This window comes from Equus quagga, chromosome 5 (genome assembly GCF_021613505.1).
Source record: "Equus quagga isolate Etosha38 chromosome 5, UCLA_HA_Equagga_1.0, whole genome shotgun sequence".
Classification (NCBI taxonomy): domain Eukaryota; kingdom Metazoa; phylum Chordata; class Mammalia; order Perissodactyla; family Equidae; genus Equus; species Equus quagga.
The window spans coordinates 12,594,365-12,619,953 of record NC_060271.1 but is presented as its reverse complement, the minus strand read 5'-3'; the positions used below and the strand labels follow the sequence as shown (position 1 = coordinate 12,619,953).

The 25,589-nt window shown below is 37.0% G+C and overlaps 1 protein-coding gene across 8 annotated transcripts in view; it reads left to right on the top strand.

Annotated features, from left to right (window-relative positions):
* Window positions 1-25,589, top strand: part of MAST2 (microtubule associated serine/threonine kinase 2) — a 210,724-nt gene that overhangs the window by 113,376 nt on the left and 71,759 nt on the right. Inside the window, exons 1-2 of one of the 8 annotated variants that reach the window (XM_046662032.1) lie at window positions 9,325-9,578; window positions 12,130-12,324. The exons of 6 other annotated variants lie outside the window; for them this stretch is intronic. In XM_046662032.1, coding sequence (XP_046517988.1) covers window positions 9,529-9,578; window positions 12,130-12,324 — 245 coding nt within the window. In that variant the 5' untranslated portion in view covers window positions 9,325-9,528. Of the gene's footprint in view, window positions 1-9,324; window positions 9,579-12,129; window positions 12,325-25,589 lie in introns of those variants that run through there. One more of the 8 variants, XM_046662034.1, reaches the window with a different exon arrangement.

Here is a 25,589-nt window from a genome sequence, read left to right as displayed (position 1 = left end):
TAAGAAGAGGAAGAGAGACCAGAGCACTCACCTGCCCACCCTCCATCCCTCCTTTTCTCTCTGTCTCTCTCTCTCAATCTCTGCCATGAGAACACAGTGAGAAGGCTGACGTCTGCAACCCAGGAAGTGGGCCCTCACAAGGAACCAAATCTGCTGGCACCTTCATCTTGGACTTCCCAGCTTCCACAACTGTGAGAAAGAAAAGTCTGTTGTTTAAGCCAATAGAAAAAGTTTCAGTTCCCATTTGTAGTACAGTTATTATTGATAGTTATAACCCATAGAAATAAGCTCTTTGGGATCCTCGCAAAGTTTTGTTTGATCAATTTTGATAAATATAATCACCGTGTAACTACTACCACAATCAATATATAGAATATTTTTATTGCCCCAAAATATTCCTTATGTAGTTATACAGTCAATTCTTCACCTCTTCGCCCCAGGCAAAGACTGATGTGCTTTTTTGGTGCTATAGATTAGCTTTGCCTGGCAGAATTTCATGCAAGTGAAAATCATACGGTATGTACTCTTTTGTATTTGGCTTCCTTCATGTTTCATTGCTTCTGTTCATTTTAATGCTTAGTATTTCCTTGTGTGAAGATACCACTATTTGTTTGATGGATGTTTGGGTTGTTTCCACTTTTTGGATATAATGAATATAGTTTTATGACCATTCATATACAAGTCTTTTTATGGACATATGTTTTCATTTCTCTTGGGTTTATACCTGGAGGTGGTCTGACCATAAAGACAGTATCCTAATCATTGCTGCCACCAATGGGAGTAACTTATCAGCCATAAACAAACCTAAAACAAAACATGATTATATAGAAAATTAAAATTAGAAAATTAAAGACTCAGCAAACTTCAGATACACCTCTGGGAGCCAACTTCACATTGCCACTTTGGATTTACCTCTGGAAGCCAAGAAAAGACATGCCTGGGCACCCTACTTGTGGTGCACTTCTCTTGTGTGGTTCTGTGAGATGAATCCATTGGGCATTTTGGTGGAGGACTTCCTCTAACACTGTTAACAGGTAGCTTTCCAAAAAAGATAAAGTCATGGCTGTCATCCAGATATAAGATGAAAACATTTTAAAGATTAAGAAAACAACACATCATTAATGAGGGAACCAGACAGATGTTACACCAGTTCAGTTTTTTCAGTTCTCAACTTTTATATGATTGAAAGTTGGCAAAATATCAAAGATAACAATTGAATTAATACTTCACCCATCTAGATGTTCGTTTGTTTGAGTAATTAAGTAAAGGCAAACAATAAGTTATTAAAATGTTCATAGTTTTCCTTGGCTTTATTTCAGCCAAATTGCTACATTGTAATCAAGATTTCTTACAAATTGTGTTATTTTTCTGTCAATTTTATCTCAGTAAAACTGGGAAAAAAGAATGTAAAATATCTCAGTAATAATTATTTCATATTGATTATATACTAAAATGATAGTTTGAGTATACTGGGTAAAATAAAATACATTAAAGTTTTAGAAATTGTGTTATTTGACAACAATGCCAAATTAACAAGCTTTCTTGAGTCATTTTATTTCTTAGGTTTTAAAAAAAATTTAAGTTCTGTTTGGAGGATATTTGTTCTGCAGCAGTAAAAATTGGAATTGACAAAAAAAGTTCTTAAAGCAATACGTAGATTTAGAAATGAACCATGAATTTTACACTTTGTAATGGAGTCTCATGATAAATTATTGTTGTCACAGAAGATATTACACAATATTTTAATATCTTATAAATTGCTATCACTTATATTGCAATTTTGCTATCTCTTGAAGCGATATCTAGGGCCATATAACATTTCTTAAGTTTTTCTTTAATGTTTTTAGTGCTAGGATGTTATAAAGAAAACCCAAAATAACAATTTGTTCAGACTAACCCTTGATCTGTGGTGGTCTTAAAGTAATCTATAGAAATCAGTTTGGGATTATTTTTTGGTAAATCTTCTTCATAGTCATGGTGAACATACTCTAAAGCGGCCTTGATTGTCTCCTCTTCTTGGTGTTCATACTTTTGTGTAATCCTACTCCCCTGAGTGTGGGCAGTACCACTTGCTACTAACCAATAGAACATAGTAAAGGTGATGAGATACCACTCCTGCGACTATATTACGGTATCTGTGATTTTGTCTAGTTAGTAGACTCGCCATAGAGACCATCTCTACTGGCTTGATGATGTAGGCAACCATGTTGGGAGAGCCCATGTGGCAGGGAACTATGGGCACCTCTAGAATCTGAGGGTGGCTTACAGTCAATATCCAGCAAGCAGCTAAGGCGATCAGTCCTACAGCCACAAGGAAATGAATTTGGCCAACTATCCCACTGAGCTTAGAAGTGGATTCTTCCTCAGCCAAGCCTCCATATGAGAATGCAACCCAGGGAACACGATGATTGCAGCCTTGTGAGACCCTTAAGCAGAGGCCCTAACTAAACTGTGCCTGAATTCTTGACTCACGGAAACTGTGAAATGATAAGTATGTATTGCTTTAAGTGGCTGTGTTTGTGGCAATTTGTTATACAATAGAAAACAAATACATCATACAAACATATTTTTTCCATTTTCTTTAGTTTTCTTATATTTTCTTGCAGTGTCTCTTTCATTTTATCTGCTGTATGAAAACTTTTGACTAAAATATTTTTAATCTTTTAAAAAATGAAAGAGCCAAAGAGTGAAACTTAGATTTCCTTGTTTTTTTGCCCTCCTACTTGTCAAATGATAAATGTATGTTTAAGTTTGTAAAAAACTGCCATGTAATTCTCCAAAATGGTTGTACCATTTTATACTCCCACCAACGATATTGAGAGTTCTAGTTGGCCCACGTCCATACTAACACTTGTTATGGTCGGACTTATAAATTTTAACCATTCTAGTGGTTGTGTAGGTTATCTCATTGTGGTTTTAACTTGCATTTCTCAGATGAAAAGTGATATTGAGCATGTTTTTCATGTCCTTATTGGCTATTTGTATATCTTCTTTTGTGAAATGTGTGCCCCAATCTTTTTCCCATTAAAAAAAAAATGAGTTGGGTTTTTTTGTTAAAGAGTTGTAAGACTTATTTACATATCCAGATACAGATCTTTTGTCAGATATAATGTGACTATTTTCTTTCAGTCTTTAGCTTGCCTTTTCCTTAGAAAGTTGAGTGGAATGTTATCTTTTAAACAGCAGAAGTTCTTAATTTTGATGTTGAATTTGTGAGTTTTTATGATTAGTATTCATATTCTGTCCAGGAAGTCTTTGCCTATGCCAAGATCATGAAGATTTTCTCTAAAATTTTCTTCTAGAAGTTTTGTAATTTTAGCTTTTGTGTTTGGGTCTTAATCCCTTTTGAATTAATTATTTTATGTTTTTTAAATTGTAGTAAGATATATAGTCATTCATCACTTAATGACCAGGATATATTCTGAGAAATGCATACTTAGGCGATTTCATTGTTAATGTGAACATCATAGAATGTACTTACACAAACCTAGATGGTATAGCCTACTACACACTTAGGCCGTATGGTACTAATCTTATGGGACCACCGTCGTATATGCAGCCCACCATTGACTGAAACATTATGTAGCACATGATTGTGTGTGTGTGTGTATATATAAATATATATACATAATACATGAAATTTACCACTGAGTTGTTCATGTTTTTAAGTATACAATTCCGTGGCATTAAGTTCATTCACAATGTTGTACAACCTTCACCACTGTCTATTTCTAAAACTTTTTATCACCCCAAGTAGAAACTCTGTACTCTTTAAGCTGTAACTCCCCATTCTCCTCTTCTCGCAGCCCCTAGAAACTCTTTCTGATTTCTGTCTCTATGCATTTGCCTGTTCTAGGTACTTCATGTGAGTGGAATCACACAATGTTTGTCCTTTTACGTCTGGCTTATGTCACTCACTATAATTCATATTGTGTATATCTTAAGTCAGTTTTGGTAAGAATTTTTTTGAGCTTGTGTCCATTTTATATAAACTATCAGCATAAGTTGTTCATGCTATTTTTGTTATTCTTTTACTGTCTGTTGATCTGTTGTGATTTCCCATCTTTTATTCCTAATAGTAATTTGTGTTTTCAAATCTCCTTTGCTTCTTGATTTGTCTTAGCAGAATTTTTATTAATTTTATTAATATTTTCAAAGAACCAACTTTTGGTTCTGTTAATTTTTTCTGTCACTGATTCCACTTTTATTTTTCTTTATTCTTTTCTTGTACTTTGAATTTAATTTGCTTTTCTTTTCTAAGTTTTTAGTGTAGAGGCATAAATTAGTGATTTTAGATCTTCCTTTTTTAATGTAAGCATTTAAAGCTATAAATTTCCCTCTAAGCACTCTTTTAGCTGCATACTATAAAGTTTGATATGTTGTATATTCATTATAATTTAATCTAAAATATTTTCTAATTTCCTTTGTCATTTCATCTTTGACTCATAGATTATTTAGAAATGTGTAGTTTAATTTCCAAATATTGGGGAATTTTGTAGTTTTTTTTATTGTAATTGATTTTGAATTTAATTCTCTTGTGACCAGACAACATAATTTATAGAATTTCAGTCTTTTGAAATTTTGTGAGACTTCTTTTATGGCCTAGCATATGGTCTTTCTTGATGAGTGTGCAATGTGTGTTTGATTAGCTACCCTAAACTGTAACCTGTGCTTCTTCAAGCTTAATGGAGCTACTACTGCATTCTGCTTGAGCTCTAGCTCTCTGTGCCACTGTAAGAACATTGTTCCAGGCAGGGAGCTGGGAAAATTGGGATGTTTCAGCATTTGAGTTTTCCTTCTTTTGGATTTGCATTCTTTTGCGTTGCCTTTTCCCAGTGCCTGAAAGCTGTTGCCTCATATATTTTGTTCAGTTTTATGGTGGTTTGCAGCAGAACGGCTAGTTTTGTTTTAGTTACTTTGTCATAGTTGCAGGTGAAAGTTTGACAGTCTTAATGCCTAAAATTGAGTTTTTTCTTTAGTTCTCTCATAAGTCAAAACCTATATTTTTTGCATCAAGTTCATTTCTACTTCCTTGTTTTCTTTTTCAGTTAACTCAACAATATATATTACAAAGTTAGTTGTTTAACATGACTTTATCCCTCTTGTAATCTATAGAACTGAGTAATAATTACTTTTTAAAAGTTAAATTATGATTTTTTCTCACTTTATTACCAATTAAATTATTAATTTCATTTACATTTTTATCCGTGCCAGTGACCGTGTTTCATCATTTTTTTTTCATTTTTTATCCATCTTACACGTTCATCCATTTTAGCATCAAATTTCAAAGTCATTTACATTACACCTATAAATTTTTTATTGTATTCTGTGATTATTTTACTGTTATACCACAGGAAAAAAAAATCTTTGTATTTGGCTAAATATTGGATAGATAATATTATTTTAGGAATAATCACACCAGCATTCTGTATCGGCATTTACTTCTCTTGGAATACTATGGCTTATTTTCTGTTTACTCAATCTTTTCTTCAGTGTTAATGATTGTATGTGTGCTTTCTGTGTGTCACTGAAGTCCATTCTCTTTCATTAGCAGTTTTTTTCAAATTTAAGCAGATCAACTTATTTATAGATTTTGTTTCTTTTTTCTCTCCTAAGCTTCACTTTCTTATTTTTCTATCTCTGTCGTGATCACAACTTGTACTTGTTTATGATGATCTATAGGATTTTAAAAAAATGTAATTGTATTCAGAGAGTAGCAAGTTTGAATATATTTTTATCAAAAATAAAAAGTGTAAAAAATTGAAAATTTTCAGTGCTTTCAAAGAGTTTTCTTTTTAAATATTCAAAATTACTTAAATAAGCTAAATTTAAAAATTTTATGGTTTCTACATATATCTGAGTACATATTTCTATAAAAACAAAATGTAATGTTAGCATTAACTGTTCAACTATTGGTATAAAAACTGGTCTCTGGCCTTACGCATGTTATGTCTAGGCTTGCACATAAGTACGTTTACTAGTAATATGAATTCCTTAATTCTGAAAAGTGTTCCTCAGGTGCCAGGTGCTCTGTTAGGAAGATGAGCTACATTATGAGTATCTTTAGAACCACGAATCGGAACAGAAACAAATCAAGTAAATGCATGTTTGGCTCCAACTTGGAAACAATACTTGTATTAGCCAAGAAATCTATTATATTTATGTTATCTGAGAGGAAGGATTTGACAGGTTAACTAATTTGTCTTTTTGCTTACTTCTGAGACCTGTGCTGCTCACTTTCTAATCTCAGGCAGAGTTCTCTCTGAAGTTTCCAGCTTCACAGTCCATAGTAGCAATCTGGCATAATTGCCTTTTTTAAAAAAAGACTTTGGAAGAAAGATGTGGACAAGTGTTTTCCTGGGGTCTGAACAGTGGAAGTCACAAGAACGGATTTTTAGGGCTTTGCTTTCCCAGTGCAGAATGCCAGATCACAAATTACAGGGGCAACCCCATTTCTTTAATACATTGACTTTTTGTGTTTTTTTTATTTTGCAGAACCTCTAAAGTGCCCATAGCAGAGACCTTTCTTGCCTGGCTCCAAGGGTGGTAATGCAGTCAATAAATAGTTGTGTGAATTAATAAGAAAAGGTAGATGTTTTGTTTTCCATACTGCAAATTGTTGAGTGCTGTCACCAGTCTCAGGGAAGTGTTGGAAGTGTTAAGCTTTCCTAATACTGACAGGAATATTGGCACAAAAGGATTCTAATGCCAATAAGTGTAAAGAAAGTACTCTGTCTGGGGATGTGTTAATCTCTAGGAGCAAAAGTGACATCTTCCTTGGGTCAGATGAAGGACATAAGATATGACTCTCATTCTCTAAAAATCAAACAAATATTTTCTGACTTTACCATTACTTAAGGAGCTCCATGCTCTCTCTCCTCTCCCCGTTTATTATTGCAGAACAGGCTAGAGAGAATCCATTTGCTATTGTTGTCAGAATCTTATACTGAAGGAAATTATAGCACAACAGTTCCTCACATTGATTCTAGAGATGAATTCAGTTCACCAACTTGGCTGAAGACAGGACTACTTCTGGCTAGTATAATCATATGTAGGGTAACTAGGTGCAAACATATTGAGGAAAGGGTATTTTCTTCTTTACCACTGGTATGATTTTAACCTCTCTGTGCTTTTTTTCTTGTTAATAATGGCAATAATAATAGCACATATATCATAGGGCTGTGATGAAGTCCTGGGTATTACATATAGAGTGCTTAGAATAGAACCTAGTAAATAGTAAGTACTTATAAATGTTGATTGCTGTTATGTCATATTGTTATTATTATTATTATTCAGTTGCCTGGGGTTGGGTATAGAGAATAGAGAATATTGGTTAGAAACTTAGGGGCCAACCTTAACTGCACAGCCTTGGCTTGGATTGGGGGTAGACCGCAGCTGGTCTCTTAGTTGTGGGAATGTGGGCTTTTGTCACTGATGGTGATATCATCACGAGACTTTCCCAAAGTGGACTCAGGACTGGTTGAGAGGTGCTAGATTTCTGAGAGAGCGTTTCCATTTTCATTAGGACTTAGAACAGGGGGTTCTGAAGTAGGAGCTGTGAGAACCAAATGATTGGGCTGGTACATGGAAAGGAAGAGTGACTGTCTGTAGCTACTAGGTTGGTGAGTTTGCTTGGGTAATTAGAACAGTGGCTGTCAAACTTTTTAGACTGTGACCCTTAATAACAAATAGATTTTACATTGGAACCCATCGCATGTGTTTACACTTGTATGTTTGTACGTATTTCAGTAATAGATGTCACAAACACCTAAATTTCACAAAAAATTCTTAACCCTTACTATGTGTGAAGCACTCTGATATTTGTCTTTCTATTCTGTTTTCCATTTAAGAAAATATTGGTCCTGACTTTCAGATTGATTTCATGACTTACTAAACAGTTGTGACCTGCAGTTGAAAAAGCATTGGTTGGAGTATGAACTAATCCTTTGAATGTTATGCTAGTAAAACAGTTTGACATACTTTGTCATCTGTATGAATGAGAAGAGCCCATCAGAGTTGGCAGGTGCTCTGAAGCAGGGGACCAGGACTTTTGCTTACTCTTTGGCTCCCTACCTGTGTTTAGCTCCACAGTGTGCTTGATCACTTGGCTCTCTTCAGGCCAGGCTGTTTCTGTCAGATGGTTTATTATGTGTTTGGGCTTCTCTCCCTCCTTTAGATTGAGAGCTAGCTTCTGGAGGGCAAGACCTATAATAATAGCGAGCACTTTGCTGTCTTACATATGTTAGTCTTCACCACAACCTATATATTAAGTACCTTAATTATTTTCATTCTACAGATGGGGAAACTGAAGCATACATAAATTAAGTATGTAGTTTAAGTAGCTTACCATTCATTACAGTTCTTCTGCAGCTTACCTAAGTGTCTTGTGTAACATCTGCCATATCAAGGATATTATTTTATCTGATTATTTATTTGAGGAAGATTAGCCCTGAGCCAACATCTGCCGCCAATCCTCCTCTTTTTGCTGAGGAAGGTTGGCCCTGAGCTAACATCTGTGCCCATCTTCCTCTATTTTTTGTATGTGGGATGCCTGCCACAGCATGGCTTGATAAACAGTGCGTATGTCTGCGCCCAGGATCCGAACTGGTGAACCCCAGGCTACCAAAGCAGGGCGTGCTAACTTAACCATTACACCACCGGCCTGGCCCCTGAATGATTTTATTAATAGTTACTGGATGAAATTAAACTAAATGGTTTCTGGGCTTATTTTCTTAATTTTCCTTATGACTTTTCTCACCGCAAGATTATTCAAGTGATTAGAGAGTAATAGAAATGGAATAAAAAATAATCCTGAATTTTGTCTATAGGAGGAGTACAGAATTTACTTAAATTGATCAGATTCAGAATTTGAATGATGACTGCTTTGAACCCTAACATTAAGACTCTGTCATCTTCCACCAGGCCTGGGTTTGAGAATGAATAATGTTGCAGAAATGCCAACATATTCTTAGCTCATTAATTTACCAATTTGAGATCCTTAATATGCTTTCTACCAATCCCCTACCCGCTGCAACAGCTGTTCTAGCCTGGCCCACGCCTCTTGAGTTAATAGTATTTCTGTCACAGGGTGAGTTTTCAAGTTGGTATGTACAATTTCTGCCAGAGTCTTCACTGCTGCCAGACCTCAGGGTTGGAGGTTGCAGCTGATTGTGGGGGAGGGAGTTTGGTACTTGTCGCTGAGGAGGAACAAGGTGCTCTCTGGGGCTCTGATTTGTTGCAGGCTGAGTGTGAATGATGTCAGGCAGATCAGAGGACAGCTGATTCACTTGGGATCTGGGACTCCTCACTCTGTCTCACTGCTGCCTCCCGGGCTCTTAGGTCTTTGGGAGTGAGGGTGGAGGGGGGTTCTGAATATCATGTTTTTGAAGAAAAGTGCTTTAATTTTTCTCTTAAGTTTGGGAAGCTTTTGTAAGTTTCCTTTGGCTTATAGACTGCATACCCCTTGTGTGAGAGAACTTCCTGCCAAGACTCCAGTGTGAGAGGGCAGAAGCTTGAGTAGCCAGGAAAATGATGAAACGGAGGAGAGAGAGACTGGGAGCACCATGCCTGCGGATTCAGTAAGGAGGCTGGGGTCTCTGAGTGGAAACTGGCAGATGTCAGGAAAAGTACTAATGCCAACTAACACACCTTCATTTGTTTGGATAAAGACTCTGCTTTGGAGATGCCTGTCAGGAAGAGGGCTGAGCTGGCTTCATAAATTCAAGGTCAAAACAGTGGTCCCTTGGCAGGGGCACATGGGGTTTCTAATTCTGAAAATTGAGTTAGATGTCAGTTTAGGGGTTCTTAGGTACTTGGGGGAACTGGGTTAACCGTGAAGATCGCTTTTTTCCTGGCTTGAAAATGAATGTTTAGAGTTAGTGTCAAAGCTGCGAATACAAGCCCCATGAATGTGAGAAACAAATGGAAATGAAAGTATCTCCTCTTTTGACTAGAGAGCGTGTTGTATTTCTGACCCTGGCCTGTCAGCTCAGGACCTCAGATCTGCCCTTGCAGATCCAAGCCTGAGTCCTTTAGGGTATGACCTGAATTTTATTTCTATGTTGGCCAATATAGAAATGTACTTAGATGAGGATTTCAAAGCTGGGGAATGGAAGAAGCCTTCCATCTCAGGGTGGCTTTCCAAGAGCTGCTCAGGCTTATTTAATGAAGAAGTGCTCAGTGAATTGATCAGCAAACTAGAGAACCAGGGAAAGAAGTGTCCTAGAATCCATTCCACCTCAGTGACCGTCTTGAGCTACCTTTGCATAACTCACAGGGCAGAAGGAGTGCACTTCAGCTTTTCTTCCCTGAACGTTAGTGCTTCCCTGAGACAGCGTGGACTTTGAGTCATTGCCCTTCTGTGTTAGTGGATGCTCATCGATTGAATTAATGATTCTACCAGACCTTGGAAAATCAGACTTGTTTGAAGTATATAATTGGAAGGATTGGCATACTTTTAAAAAACATTCCCATACTAAGGCCAAAAAGTTAAAGACTTTAAAAAAGAAGCTTCGTCAACTAAAGTGTCATTTAAAGATGACTTATTAGCAAAATTGAAATTTTTTAATTGAATTTGTAGTTTAAGAAAACATAAGTGATCGAAAATTGTGCTCTCCAAATGTTGGTACACTGTATTGGTAATCATTTTATCTGTTTAGTGACTTGAATTTAGATTAGGAAAATTTCCCCCGAGGGGCTGGTAAATAGTTTATAAATCTCTTTGCCTTTTTCAAACAATCCTTTTTAGACTCACCTCAGTATATAACCAGTTTGCAGAGTGGTGATTAGAAGCAAAAGGAGAATGAGATTTGGTTTTCATAGATTTTTATAATTCTTATTATATATTTATCAAAATGGCTAAGCATTATTTTATGTGATAAGATTTAAGTCTCCAAAATTTGGTATAGGCAATATTATTCAGATTAACAAGAACTTAGTGTCTTAGTGTGTGTTCTAATTCATTCTTTCTTATATATACTAGGGAACTTATTTTTGAAATAGTTCTTTAGAAAAGTGAAAATTCTTTTTGAAGTGAGAAATTAATTCAAATTAGTATTTTTAGTTCTCGTAATTTTAAAAAAATATATTGAGTTTGTGGAAATTTGGGCATGCCTGTAATTTTATATGTTTGTCTGCCCTCCACTTTCCGAGCCTATTATATCCTCATATTGTGTACTCATCTGAGAAATATGCTGAAACTAGCTAAAGGGATAAGTATGAAGGTAAAGATTTCCTTTGAATATACATAATTAAACACAAGTAGAATGTCACCATATCCATATCCAAGCAGTCAGCAATAACAATACAGGAAACTAACATTTTTAAACAGATTAGGTGCTTATGTGATACTTATTTTTTTGTCTTGGAAATAAAATATAATAGTTTAATATGGTATTTGCATTGAAAGCCACGCTGTTACTTCTGCAAATTAAATGCTGTGAATCTCTCAGTTATTTTTCATCATCTGTGACATATCTATCAGTGATCAACAAAGTAGAAATCTATATTTACCATCTGTCTATTTTCAGTGTAGTGATCTTATTTACTTAATAGTCTTTATTAGGACTTAATGCATCAAGATGGTTAGATTGTTTTTAGGGGAAAACAGTATCCTGGAAAACTAAAATTTAAGTAGAAGCAAAATCTATTATACAGAGTTAAATGACATTATTTGATATACTCATTAGGCAGAAATTAGCTAATTAAATTGGTGTTATTGTAAATATAATCTAACAATTTATAAACAAAAATTTATAAATTTATTGAGAATGTTTATTTTTATGGACATACACATCTCTCTAGGAAGTTTTAGTCACTGGACACAAAATATTACCTATTGCTTGCTAACTGATGAGTTGCAGTAAATTTGCAATATTTTTCCTGAAGCCAATTCTAAATACTTTAAATACCCAAAGCTTAAACTTTTGGTTTTAATTCTGTGGATTAAGTTTTAGTCTCGAAGGTCATTCTTTGCCAGTATTGATACTGAGGTATGATATTTGAGAATGATTTTTGACTCTTTACTTTTTGTAAGCCTCTTTGCCTAAACTAACCCACTTTGAAGATGTTTCTTTTTGGTTGAGAAATTATCACTGACTTTGTTTTCTTCTACTGTTGGTACCTTGTCAGAATCTCTGCTCTTTGCCGAGGATCTGAAGTAAACCAGCACACGTTTTTCCCCACATCGGCTCCAGCCCTATCTCTCACTAAAGTCCCATTTAGTGCTGATTGTGTTCTGGCTACTTCTCCTCTTGCCTTTTTCCTGAACCCACAAGCCCATAGCAGTCCTGGCAGTCCCTGTTCCAGCCGCCCACTGCAGTGGAGGTAAGGAAACCTACTGTGATGTGAATGTGGGCCTCAGTGATTGCTTCTAGCCTGATAGGTAAAACCCAAACCTTTCTCTTTAGTAATGGAGAGTAACTGAGTAAAAGTCAAGGCCCTGTCACAGAGAAGAGTAAAAGGAATTTCACAGATCTCTGCTACATGCAAAATTTCAGGAGAAAGTAGGGTAGCATAAGTAGTTAGATATTTGTGTGCCCATCCTGTTGGACAGTCTTGTGACCACCCCAGCGGAGAAGCATAGCATGGCACAATGACAGAGCTCTCTAAAGGTTAAATAGGCCAAACACCACATTTTACACAGGAGGAGAATTTGTTTCTAAAACAAGTTAAGTGATTTGTTCACGTTGCTGAAAATAACCCTTTCCCCATTCCTTTCTGCCTTCCTTTTCATATATTAAACATTATTTGAGTACATACTATGTGCTGGGCACTGTTTTAGACATGGAGAACAAAGAGTGAACACCAAGAGATAAAGTTCCTGCCCTGAGGGAGCTTAGATTCTAGTGGAGGGAGGCAGACAGGTTAATGAGTAAATATATAACAGACGGATGTAAGGGTGAGAAAATACAGCAGGATAAGAGGAGTAGGGGTTGACAATATATATAAGATGGCTCAATGATAAGTTGACATGTGAGCAAAGACCTGAAGGAAGTCATGGAGCCAGAGTAGAGGTATCTGAAGGAAGTGTCTCAGACAGAGACAACAGTAAGTGCTGCAGACGTGGTCTAAGAGCTTTCTTCGCGTGTTCTTTGTGCAGTAGAGTCCAGTAAAGCTGGTGTGGAATAATTTAGGGAGTGAGAGGTGGGAAATGAGCTCTGAGATGTAGGGAGGAGCTAGATGAAGTAGAACTTTAAAGTCATTATGAGAATTTTTGTTTTTAGGCTGAGTAAGATGAGAAGCCATTGGAGGGTTTAAAGCGGAAGAATGTCATGATCTGACTTAGATCGAAAGGATCGCTGGCTATAGGTAAAAGGCTGCCGGTATAATCTAGGTAAGAGACAATGGTTGGTTGAAGCCATAGTAGTGCAGGTGGTAAGAAGTGGTCAGATTTGAGGATGTATTTTGAAGGTAGAATTGAAAGGATTTATTGATGGATTAGATGCAGAGTTTGAGAAAAAGATGAGTGAAGGATATCTGAAGATTTGGGGCTGAACATTTAGAAAGTTGGAGTTACCACGAACTGAGACTGGGAAACTGCAAGCAATAGCTAATTAGATATACAGTTAGAGAGATGTGAGGTCTGGGCTAAAGATAAATAATTACCAATTGTCAGCATTTAAGTGAAAGAAATAGATTTATGAGATCATCCACTGAGTGACTGTTGATAGAGAAAGAAGAAATGTTAAAGGATTGAGCCCTTGCACAATCTGACTTTAAGAGGTTGGGAAGACTAAGACAAGCAAAGCAGAGATTGAAAAGGAGCAGCTCTTTAGGAAGGAGAAGAACCAACAGAGAGGTATCTTGGAAACCAATTAAGAATTTTTTTTCAAGAAGGAAGGTATGGGACCAGCCTCAGTGGCCTAGTGTTTGAGTTCGACACACTCCACTTTGGCAGCTGGGGTTCGGTTCCTGGGCGCAGACCTATACCACTCATCTGTTATTGGCCATGCCATGGTAGCAGCTCACATACAAAAAGAGGAAGATTGGCAACAGACGTTAGCTCTAGGCGAATCTTCCCCAGGAAAAAAAAAAGGAAGGTATGATTGATCAATTGATGTGTGTTAAGCTTTTTGTTAGAGAAAAAAAAGTAACCTAGAAAACTAAATTTTAAGTTAAAGCACTACTTATTATACAGACTTACCTGACATTATTTGATACAGGAGTTAAAATTCCACAGATAATTTTGGGCAGTGTTAGACTGACATAGGACAACGTTAGAGGCTGACTCTTCCCTGAAGTCACCCCGTCCGGAGGTGCTAGACTTTGTTTCAAGCTGAGGAAGTTTGTAAGTTGGGTTGCCCCCACAGCCTAAGGTGTGCCCCATCTTGGCACATGCCTTGAAGTACTATCTCTTGACACCTATGGTCTTGGGACAACCTGAAGCAATGTTTTGCAGCTTTGGGCTTGAAAACTTGTTAAATTTCATGTTTCTTCTTTCCTAGACTTGTTCACCTGTCTGGTGACTCTGTTAGTGTTTCTTTCCATTCTTTTGTATCTGTCCCCTGCAAAGTACCAGTTTAGTGATAAGGCAAGATGATTTTACTTTGTTATTTGCTGGGTATGTTTTTATTTCTTTAAAACTTCTTGAATGTTGTTCTAGGAAGCAGTTATATTATTTGTAAATAGTTTGATCCTTTTGAAGATTCCTTTTAGGCTTTGTTGGGTGGGCCCAGAGTGGCATTTGGGGCTAATTTTTCCTTAATACTGAGGCAGTACTTTCTGAGTACTCAGTGCCCATCCATTATGAGTTTTTTCACTCAGGCTGGTGGGAATATGATGTATTCCTGGCCCTGTGTGAGCTCTAGGGAGGGCACCACCGCTCATTTCCTTGGATAGTGTCCTTCCCCACATATGCTGATTGGTGCTCAGCAGAAAACTGAGGAATCCCCTGCCCAGCTCTCTCTGTATGGCTCGCATGTTGAAGTTCTAATCCCCAGTACCTAGAATGTGACCATACTTGGAGATAGGGTCTTTACAGAGGTAGTTCTGGTTAAATGAGGTCATTGGGGTGGGCCCTAATATGACTAGTGTCCTTATAAAAGGAAAGGATTAGGAGGCAGACACAGAGGGAGAAGATAGCCATTTACAAGCCAGAGAGGCCTCAGAAGAGACCAACCCTGCTGCCACCTTCTAGCCTCCAGAACTGTGAGGAAATACATGCCTCTTGTTTAAGCCGCCCCGTCTGTGGTGCTTTGTTATGGCAGCCCTAGCACACTAATAGAGCTATGGAGGCTTGTGGCTGTGTTGTCTTAAAGGGCTGGAAAACGGTGTCCCTATGCATAGTTGTTAGAACTGACCCTGCTCAGAATCTTAACCTTCTTTATTGACTGCATCTCAGTGCTGTGCTTAGGACCCTACAAATTGTTGCCCATATTAATTTGAAGGACAATCAAGACAGTTTTAAAATGATGCTCTCTCTAACTTTGTACTACATTTTTGTTTGTTCTTTGATGAGAAAGGAAGAGTCTGTTACAGACAGGCCTTGATGTAGCTCTTAAGGGTCTTGCGTGGGTGTGATCAACCTTAAGAGGCATAATAAATATGATTGTGATTTGGGTTGAATTAAATAACCTCTAACTTTTGGTCAACTTGTACGTCTTCTAACAGTATGATTCCAGCCTGTTGATTGGCACTCAGGCGTGAGTATTCCAGTGTTGGTATAACCCTATTTGGAGGAGTGCTAGATATGCTCTATGTTGTAACTGGTGTCCCTGAAGAGAGAGGATATAGTTGTGTCTCTGGCTATTCACTGGCCCAGCTTTAGGCCTCCTGGGGATAGAAGTCTGCTGTTGGCAACTTCCTGGAACATAGAATGGCTTAGATTTTGGATCAGTTTTGAATTACCATAGACTTCGTCAGCCCTAGAGTGGAAGGTAAAGCTCTTCAGCCTTTGCTTGAACATCTTCAGCAAGAAGTAATTTACCACTAAAGTTTGCAGCCGGTACTAATTCAGCCCTCTGGCCCCTCTTGTGTCACATGTGTGAGAGGCTTTCTGTAGACTTTTATGGCAAAGGACAGGTGTTCCTTTGGGCCTCCTCCAAAACTAGGCAGCCTGTGAAACCTCTTTTAGATGGTGCCAAGATTGTTTCCTGCCGAAGAGAAAGGACTATTTTCATTTTCCAACACCTGCTTTTCTTGTCTTTCTTTTTTTAAACAACCACTTTAAAAAGTAACTCTAAAAGAGGAACATCTCCAGAATTGTTCTTATCCTGGCCTTGTTGTAGGCAAATTACTTCACTTCTTTCTGCCTCAATTTTCTGCATTGTTAAAGTGGGAATAGTAATAGTACTTCAAGAGTTGCTGTAGGATTAAATGAGTCAAACGTGTAAAATTGTTCAGAATACTGCCCAAACTGCTATAATACCATAGTTATTTTATCTGCTGTCTTTGTTGGAAATTCACATGTTGCTGATCCTCACACTTCATTTTGCTTCCATTAAATTTCCTTTTGCTTCCATCAGTTTTCTCAAATTCTTATTTTCCCATGGATAGCTCTAGGTATCACTTATCGTTGTGTCCTGGCTGTGAAAGCTTTGTTCCTGGCTAAGGTGTCCTCCTGCCCTCTCATGTAGTCTTACTAATTGTTGCTGCTGAAAACTGGCCTGTTGGGGCTCACCAGGACACGGACTAAAAATGATAAACACTCTGAATTACATTCTTTTTAACAGGCCGTTTTTTGACAATGAGAAAAGTCCATGGAAACCGTTTGAAGGTGTTTCATTCTTTCTCTTCTCCTGCTTTAGGGAAGGAACAACTTAGTATCTTCAGGAGGTGTGATTCTCTTGTCAGAGAGGGGAAATTCCTTTTTTTTAATGGAAAGGTAAAGTAATGAAGAATACTAGCTGTGATTGAACCTCAGGAAACCTTGCATGGCAGACAGTTTTTCATAGATCCTGGCTTCAGGTGACTGAATAAACATAGTCGTTTCTATTTGGCAAGATGCCAAAGGTCTGCTCTTGGATTAAGAGCAGGAAGCTGAAGGTTTTAAAGGTATTATGGAAAATCCCAAAACATTCCAAAGTAGAGAGAGTAGTCTTACATCTTCAGTGTGGTCAATATTATCCTCCTCCACTCCCCCCACCCCCGACCCCCGATTATTTTAAAGCAAATACCAGATTTCGTATCATTTCCTTTCATGTAACTATTTCAGTTTATATCTCTAAAGGTAAGGACTCTTTAAAAACATAAGCAAATGAACATTGTCACACCTAAAACAATTAATAATAATTTGTCAGTATCATCAAATATCCAGTCAGCATTCAAATGTTTTTTTAGAGTTGATTTTTTAAAATCAGTATTCAAACTGTACCAACACAGTTCATTTGATTAATATGTCTCTTAAGTGGGGTGATCATATAATTTATTATCTAAACTAGGAAACTTGATAGTGAAAAGGGATTCTCTTAACAATTATACGAGGACAGCAGGCACAAACCTGGACTGTCATGGGCAAATTGGGATGTCTTGTCACTCTACTTTTAAGTTTCTTTTAATCTAGGATTTCCCATTCTCTCTCTTTTTTTCTTCTAGCATTTCATTTGTTGAAGACACTGAGTTGTTTGTCTTGTAAACTTTCCCACATTCTGGATTTTGCTGATTGCATTGCTGAGAAGTTCACATGTTCTTATGACCTCTATATGTCCTGTAAACTGGGGGCTTGATCTGATTCTGGTTTGATGTGGGGAGCTGGGGAAGAATACGTTATAGTTAGTGTACTGCTTATAGTTAGTGTATAGCAGTGTACAGCTATCAGGAGGCAGGTAATGTCAGGTCTCTCCCTTGTTTTGATAGTAGTGACCATTGATATTAGATCCGTTATTTTATTAGGAGTTGGCAAAAAGGGTGATATTCCCATTTCCTTTCCATTTATTAGCTACAGTACTTACACAAAAGGAATTGCTCTCTTGTTGTCTATTTGTTAAGTACAAATGTACAGTTAGGTACCCTTACTCTTGAGTCAACTCAGCTAAACTCTTTTTCCTGGGCCTTCAAGCTATAGCCGAGTGTCACCAGTTCGTTGGTCCATGTTTCATACCTGCTGACTCTTGCTTGTGGTGAAGATTGTTTGCCCCGAGTAGTTTACGTGGAGGGAATTAGTTTGCCTGTCCTAGGAAATTGAGATGGATTCATCCCTTTGTTCATTCAGCTGCGTACTAGGCCCTCTGAGCAGGAGCATCGGCCCAGATTGGCAGTAGGAAAGTTCCCAGCATGTGGTGGAGTGAGAGAGAATGCTTTTTATCCAGTAAGCTTTCAGCCTTATTCACTTCATTGCAGCCATTTCTAGAACTTTTCAGGTGATTGCTCTGGGCTTCAGCAGGAATATTTATATATATTTTAAAGATTGGCACCTGAGCTGACATCTGTTGCCAGTCTTCTTTTCTTCTTCTTCTTCTCCCCAACGGCCCGCAGTACATAGTTGTATATTTTAGTTGTGGGTCCTTCTGGTTGTGCCATGTGGGATGCTGCCTCTACATGGCCTGATGAGTGGTGCTAGGTCTGCACCCAGGATCCGAGCCGGTGAAACCCTGGGCCGCCAAAGCAGAGCGTGTGAACTTAACCACTGGGCCACAGGCCTGGCCCTCTAGCAGGAATTTATTATTTTTTTAACCACTTTTAGTATTTCATTTTATTTCCTTTTAGACAGTTTCTACATTTAAATCTGTGTAGATATATACAAACATCATATTTTACAATTTGAGCTATTTTGCTTTATTCATATTTTTATGACCTGAAATATTCTTTTTTCACTTAGAATATTGTAAGCATTTTTCTATGACTTTTTTTGTAAACACTGGTTTTGTTAGATATATAATATTCTAATGAATGAATGTATCACCTATTTGACTATTCTATAATTAGAAATTAGATTGTTTCCAAGTTTTTTGTTTGTTTTGCTATAATGCAAAATGAATATCTTTGTATATAAGCTTTGTCCCAATTTCATATTATTTTCCTGACTAAGGTATAAACATTTTAAAGATCATTCATACTTGTTTGCAGATGTCTTCCTAGAAATTTTTTAGCAATTTGCAGCCCCATCTAGCAGTGTGTGAACATCTTTTCTTCCCATTCCCCCACCAGAATTTGGATTTATGTGTTAAATATATGACAAATTTGATAGGGATAATGGTATCTAATTACTGGTTTTATTTGCATTTGTTTGATTACTACTTAGCTTGAACCTTTTTTTCATAATGATATTACTCGTTTGGTTCTGTTTCCTGTATTTACCTATTTTTGTCTTTTGCCTTTATTTCTGTTGGTAAATATTCCCAGTACGCAGTGACTGAGCTCTTTCAATAAGTATTTGTTTATTGAATTCGTCATATTTATTGCATTAATATAGTATGAAATATGAACTTTGCTATATTTATTGCAAATATTTTCCCAGTTTATCCTTTGCTTTTTAATTTTATTTGTTCTTTTAACATACAAAAGCCTGAAATTTATGTGATCCACTTCCAGAGATAAGTTAAATAATCACACATATTTTCTTCTTGACTTTTTAACATTTAGCTCCCTAATACACTTGAAATTTGTTTAGTATAAGTATAGAATTTAGTATGAATATAGTATAGGATCGGATAAGTTAGAATTTAACTTAATTTTATTTTGCCTAGTCTTGGGAAGTTTTTCCAATTCTATTTGTTAAGTGATCCATCCTTCTCCATTGACTTGTGATGCCTTCTCTATTTATTAAGGTCTTAAGTCACTAAAATCTGTTTCAGGACTATCTTTTATTTTTCATTAAACTATCTGTCAAGTTTCATGCCATAACAATCTATTTTAATTATTGTAGTTTTTGGTGTTTTGATAATTAGTAGAATAAATGTCATAACTTTCCTATTAAAAGTGTTCTTATAAGATTCTAGCTGAAATATTTTTAAAAAATAGTTTCAAAGTTTTAAGAATAGTTCAAAGAGTTCCTCTGACCCCGCCCACCCCCTCCACAAACCAGGGGTCAGCAGACTACAGCCCATGGGCCAGATATTACCTGCAGCCTGTGTTTGTACAGCCCGTGAGCTAAGAATGAATTTTACGTTTTTAAAGCGATGTTTAAAAAAAATAATAAAGCAAGAATTATGTGACAGAGACACATATGGCCCGTAAAGCCTCAAATATTTATCTGGCCCTTTACAGAAAGTTTGCCGACCATGGCCCTAACTCATTTGAGAACCAGTTCCTGGCAGGAGAGCCCATCCGCCCAGCATGCTTTAGTATATACTTCCTACAGAGAAGTCCTAAAGATACTGCCATTAAGATCAGGAAGTGAGAATTGGGATAAATACCATCATCTAATCCACAAGCTTAATTCGTATTTCACCAAACATCTCAGTAATATCTTTTATAAAAAAAGATCCAATTCAGGATCATGTGTTATAATTTTATCGTTGTTGTGTTTTTTTTGTCTCCTTCAATTTGGAACAGTTCTGTAGTCTTTTCTGAACTCCTATGACCTTGACACTTTTGAAGATTACAGGTCAGTTATTTGATAGAATGTTTATCAATTTGAATTTGTCTAATATTTCCTCAGGATTAGATTCAGGTTATCCATTGTTAGAGAGGAAAAACTTTTCCTCTACCCTCTTACTTAGTTCAGTCCCTGGGGGCCTGTGAATGAAACTAACAAAAGATTGACAGGAGAAAAGGCACACAATTTTTATTAATATTTGCATGCATGGGAATTCACAGAAAAGAAATGAAACTCAAGTGGTTAGACTCAGAAGCTCATATACCCTTTTAACAAAGGCTTCAAGGGACGATTGTGGGAAAGTAACTAGGAAATATGTAAGGGAACTAATGGAAGACGAGGGCTATTTTAGTAAGATCTGTTTATGTAAATGCATCACTCCTCTTCTCTCCCTGGTACAGAGGGACACTTTCCTCAAAGGGAAGTTTGCCTGGTTTTGGGTAGATAAGGGGAGGGCAGAAAACTCTTCCTGCAACTGTTGATTCTCAGTTGCCTTCAGCTTAAAATAATCATTTTGCCAAAGTAGCATATTTTGAGTTGGCATATTCAGACCCCCTTCAGCATCTTTAGCAGGAATATCACAAAAAGGATAGTGTGTTCTTCTCATTGCATCCTATCAAGTGATACAGGCTTTCATTTTGTCCAATTACGTCAAAGTTAACTTTGATCACTTGATTAAGGTGGTGTCAGCTAGGTTTCTGCACTGTAAAGTTACTCTTTTTCCCTTTGTAATTAATAAATATTTTGAGAGAAGGTTCTTGAAATTATGTAACTACTCCATTCCTCATCAGATTTTAACCCACTATTTTTTAGCATCCATTGATGTTTCCTGGCTGAATTATTATACTATGCTGGTTGCCAAATGATATTTTTTCTAATTCCATCCTTTCTTCACTTCGCAATTGACGTTGCACTATAAGGAAAAGCTTTCTCCTCTTTGTGTTCATTTTTTCACTTATTATATCAGCATGAATTCAATAGGTTCTTATTTAATAGGTTGTAATCTATTAATGTCATTATTATTATTATTATTATTATTTATTTTTTGGTAAGGAAGATTGGCCCTGAGCTAACATCTGTTGCCAATCCTCCTCTTTTTGCTTGAGGAAGATTGTCCCTGAGCTAACATCTGTGCCAATCTTCCTCTATTTTGTATGTGGGACACCACCACAGCCTGGCTTGATGAGCTGTGTGTAGCTCCACACCCGGGATCCAAATCCGCGAACCCCAGGGCACCAAAGCAGAGTGCATGAACTTAACCACTACTCCACAGGGCTGGCTCCTTATTATATATTTTGATGTTCAAATTGTACCATGTTTAGTCAAGGGGAGTCTCTTCATGCTGGCTTCTGTGTCTTTTTGGCATGTCTTTATCATTCTTTGAGAACTTCCTAACTGTCTGGCCCAATAAGGTTTTCCTGACTGGCTTATTTTGTACCCTCCCTGCCCTAGCCTTCAAATTAGCCATTTCTCCAAGGAGCATGGTTCCTTTTAGTGGAGAATGGTATTTAAAAGCCAAGATATGGGTAGTAGGCATGGTTGCTGACATTTGGATTCCCTGCTCCCAGAGGATGTATACATGTAACACACATGTATATTTATTTCTTGATCTCTGCATTTTAAAAACTATAAGCTATGGGAGAAGATATTTGCAAATCATACATTCAATAAGGGGTTAATATCCAGAATATATAAAGAACTTATGTGACTTAATATCAAAAAAACAAAGAACCCAATTAAAAAATGGGTAGAGGACTCAAATAGACATTTTTCCAAAGAAGATATATAATTGGCCAACAGGCACATGAAAAGATGCTCAGTATCATTAATCATCACAGAAATGCAAATCAAAACCACAATGAGATATCACCTCACACCTGTCAGAATGGCAATTATCACAAAGACAGAAAATAACAAATGTTGGTGAGGATGTGGAGAAAAGGGAACCCTCGTATGCTATTGATGGGAATGTAAATTGGAGTGCCATTTGTGAGAAGTTGGAGGGCACTAGAGGGCATTATGCCAAGTGAAGTCAGTCAGATGGAGAAAGATAAATACTGTATGATTTCACCTACATATGGAATCCAAAAAAAAAAGGAAAAGAACAAACAAAGCAGAAGCAGACTCATAGATACAGGAAACAAACCACTGGTTACCAAAGAGGTAAGGGGTTGAGGAGGTAGGAGAAATAGGTGAAGGAGATTAAGAGGTACAAACTTCCGGTTATAAAATTAGTAAGTCATGAGGGTGTAATGTGCAGCATAGGGAATATAGTCAATAATATTGTAATAACTTTGTATGGTGAAAAAAGGTGACTAGACTTATAATGGTCATCATTTTGTAAGGTAGTTAAATATTGACCCACTATGATGTACACCTGAAACTCATAGGAAATTGTATGTCAATTATACTTCAATTTAAAAAAAAAAAAAAAGAGGGGCCAGCCCAGTGCCGTAGTAGTTAAGTTCGCTGGCTCGGTGTGGTGGCCTGGGGTTTGCCAGTTCGGATCCCAGGCGTGGGCTTATGCACCGCTCATCAAGCCATGCTGGCATCCCACATATAAAATAGAAGAAGACGGACACAGATGTTAGCTCAGGGCCAACCTTCCTCAGCAAAACGAAGAAGATTGACAGTGGATGTTAGCTCAGGGTTAATCTTCCTCAAAAAAAAAAAAAGAAAAGAAAACTATAAGCTCACATTGATAGTTCTACTTCCGATTCTAGTTCATTCTGGTTTTTTCCATTTCCATATTTGTAACTCTGTTTGTTGATAGTAAGAAACCTGACTCTCATTATCTTACACATATTTACTTATTTGATCATTTCTTCCTGTATGTAACCTATGTCCCTTGGCAATCACTGACCTCCTGTGTGTATGCACTCCTTACCTTGCTGGGTCTCCAACATTCCATATCAAACTGACACCACTGTTCTTTCCAAGCAGACCAACCCCCTCGCCCCCATCAGTCTCTGACATCTTGTGCCAGGTGCCTTCTCTCCACCCCCAGCCATTTGGCCACCATCATCATCTAATGGCTTCTTGACTGAATTATTCAAGAAGGAAGAGGAAGAGGGAAGATTTTTAAGTCCACTAAGTACATCAGATGCAGCCTCAGGGGCTTGTATAATTTTTAAAAAATAACTTTATTGAGATATAATTTACATACTATAAAATTCACCAATTCTAAGTTATTCAATGGTTTTTACTAAATTTATAAAATTGTGCAACCATCGCAGTAATCTAAATTCAGAACATTTCCGGCACCCAAAAAGTTTCCTTGTACCCATTTGCAGATAATTCTACAATTTCTCCGAGTCTTAGGCAACCACTGATCCTCTTTTTGGCTATAAAAATTTGTTGTTTCTGAACATTTCATATAAATGGAATCATGTACCTTGTAGGTTTTTGTTTCTGGCTTCTTTCATTAGCGTAGTGCTTTGAGGTTTATCCATATTATAGTATGCATCAGTAGTTCGTTTCTTTTTACTGCTGAATAATGTTCCATTAAATGGATAAACCACATTTTGTTAGTCCACTCACCAGTTGATGGACGTTTGGATTGTTTCCAGTTTGGGACTATTTCTTTCTTTCTTTTTTTGCATGGAAAGATTTGCCCTGACTTAACATCTGTTGACAATCTTCTTCTTCTTCTCCCCAAAGCCCCCCAGTAGATAGTTGTAGGTCCTTTTGGTTGTACTGTGTGGGATGCCACCTCAGCATGGCCTGATGAGTCATGCCATGTCTGTGCCAAGGATCCAAACCTGCAAAACCCTGGGCTGCAGAATCAGAGCGCATGAACTTAACTACTTGGCCATAGGCTGGCCCGGAGTTTGGGACTATTATGAGTAAATCTTACTGTGAACATTTACATACGTGTCATTGACTGCACTTTTGTTTTCGTTTCTTTTGGATAGAGTCCTAGGAAAGAATTGTGTTATATGGTAAGTTTATGCTTAACTTTTTTTTTTCTTTTTGCTGAGGAAGATTCACCTTGAGCTAACATCTATGCCAGTCTTCCTGTATTTTGTATGTGGATTGCCACTACAGCATGGCCTCTGATGAATGATGTAGGTCCACACCCAGGAACTGAACCCGCCCGGGCCACTGAAGTGGAGCACCCCAAACTTAACCATTAGGCTATGGAGCCTGTGCTTCACTTTTTAAACATTTCCACACTGTTTTCTACAGTGACTATATCATTTTATATTCCCACCAGCAATGTATGAGGATTTGTTGTTCTGCATCCTCACCAATACTAGATATTCTGTCTTCTCGATTATAGCCATTCTAGTGGGTATGTAGTGGAAGTTAATTGTGGTTTTAATTTGTATTTCCCTAATAACTAATGACCCAAGTATTTTATGTTATTATTAGCCATTTGTATTATCCTTTTTGATGGACTGTCTATTTAAATATTTTGTCCGTTTAAAAAACTGATTTATTTGTCTTACTATTATTGAGTTTGGAGTTCTTTCTGTACTCTAGGTACAAGTCCTTTAATCAGGTACATGATTTGCAAATATTTTCTCCTAGTCTGTGCTTTGTATTTCCATCTTCTTGGATGGAGTCCTTTTTTTTTTTTTTTTTTTTTTTTTTTTTGGTGAGGAAGACTGGCCCTGAGCTATCATCTATTGCCAATCATTGGATGGAGTCTTTTGAAGTACGAAAGTTTTTAATTTTTCTTTTATGGATAATGCTTTTGGTATCATTTCTGAGAACTGTTCACCTAACCCAAGGTTATAAAGATTTTCTTCTGCAAGTTTTAAGTTTTTAGCTCTTTAATTTAGGTCTATGATCCATCTGGGTTAATTTTTGTGTATGGTATGAGGTAAAGGTCAAAGATTTTCTTGTTTTCTTTCTCTTTGTATGTGGCTATCCATTTGTTCCAGCATAATTTGTCTAAAAGGCTATCCTTTCCCTGTTGTCTAGGCATGTTTGTTCAAATCAGTTGACCATAAGTGTTATTGGTTTATTTCTGTACTCTCACTTCCATTCCTTTAATTTATATGCCTATCCTTGTCCTAATTCCATACTGTCTTGATTAATGTGGCTTTATAGTAAGTTTTGAAATCAGGTAGTGTAATTTCTTCAACTTTCTTGTTCTTTTTCCAAATTA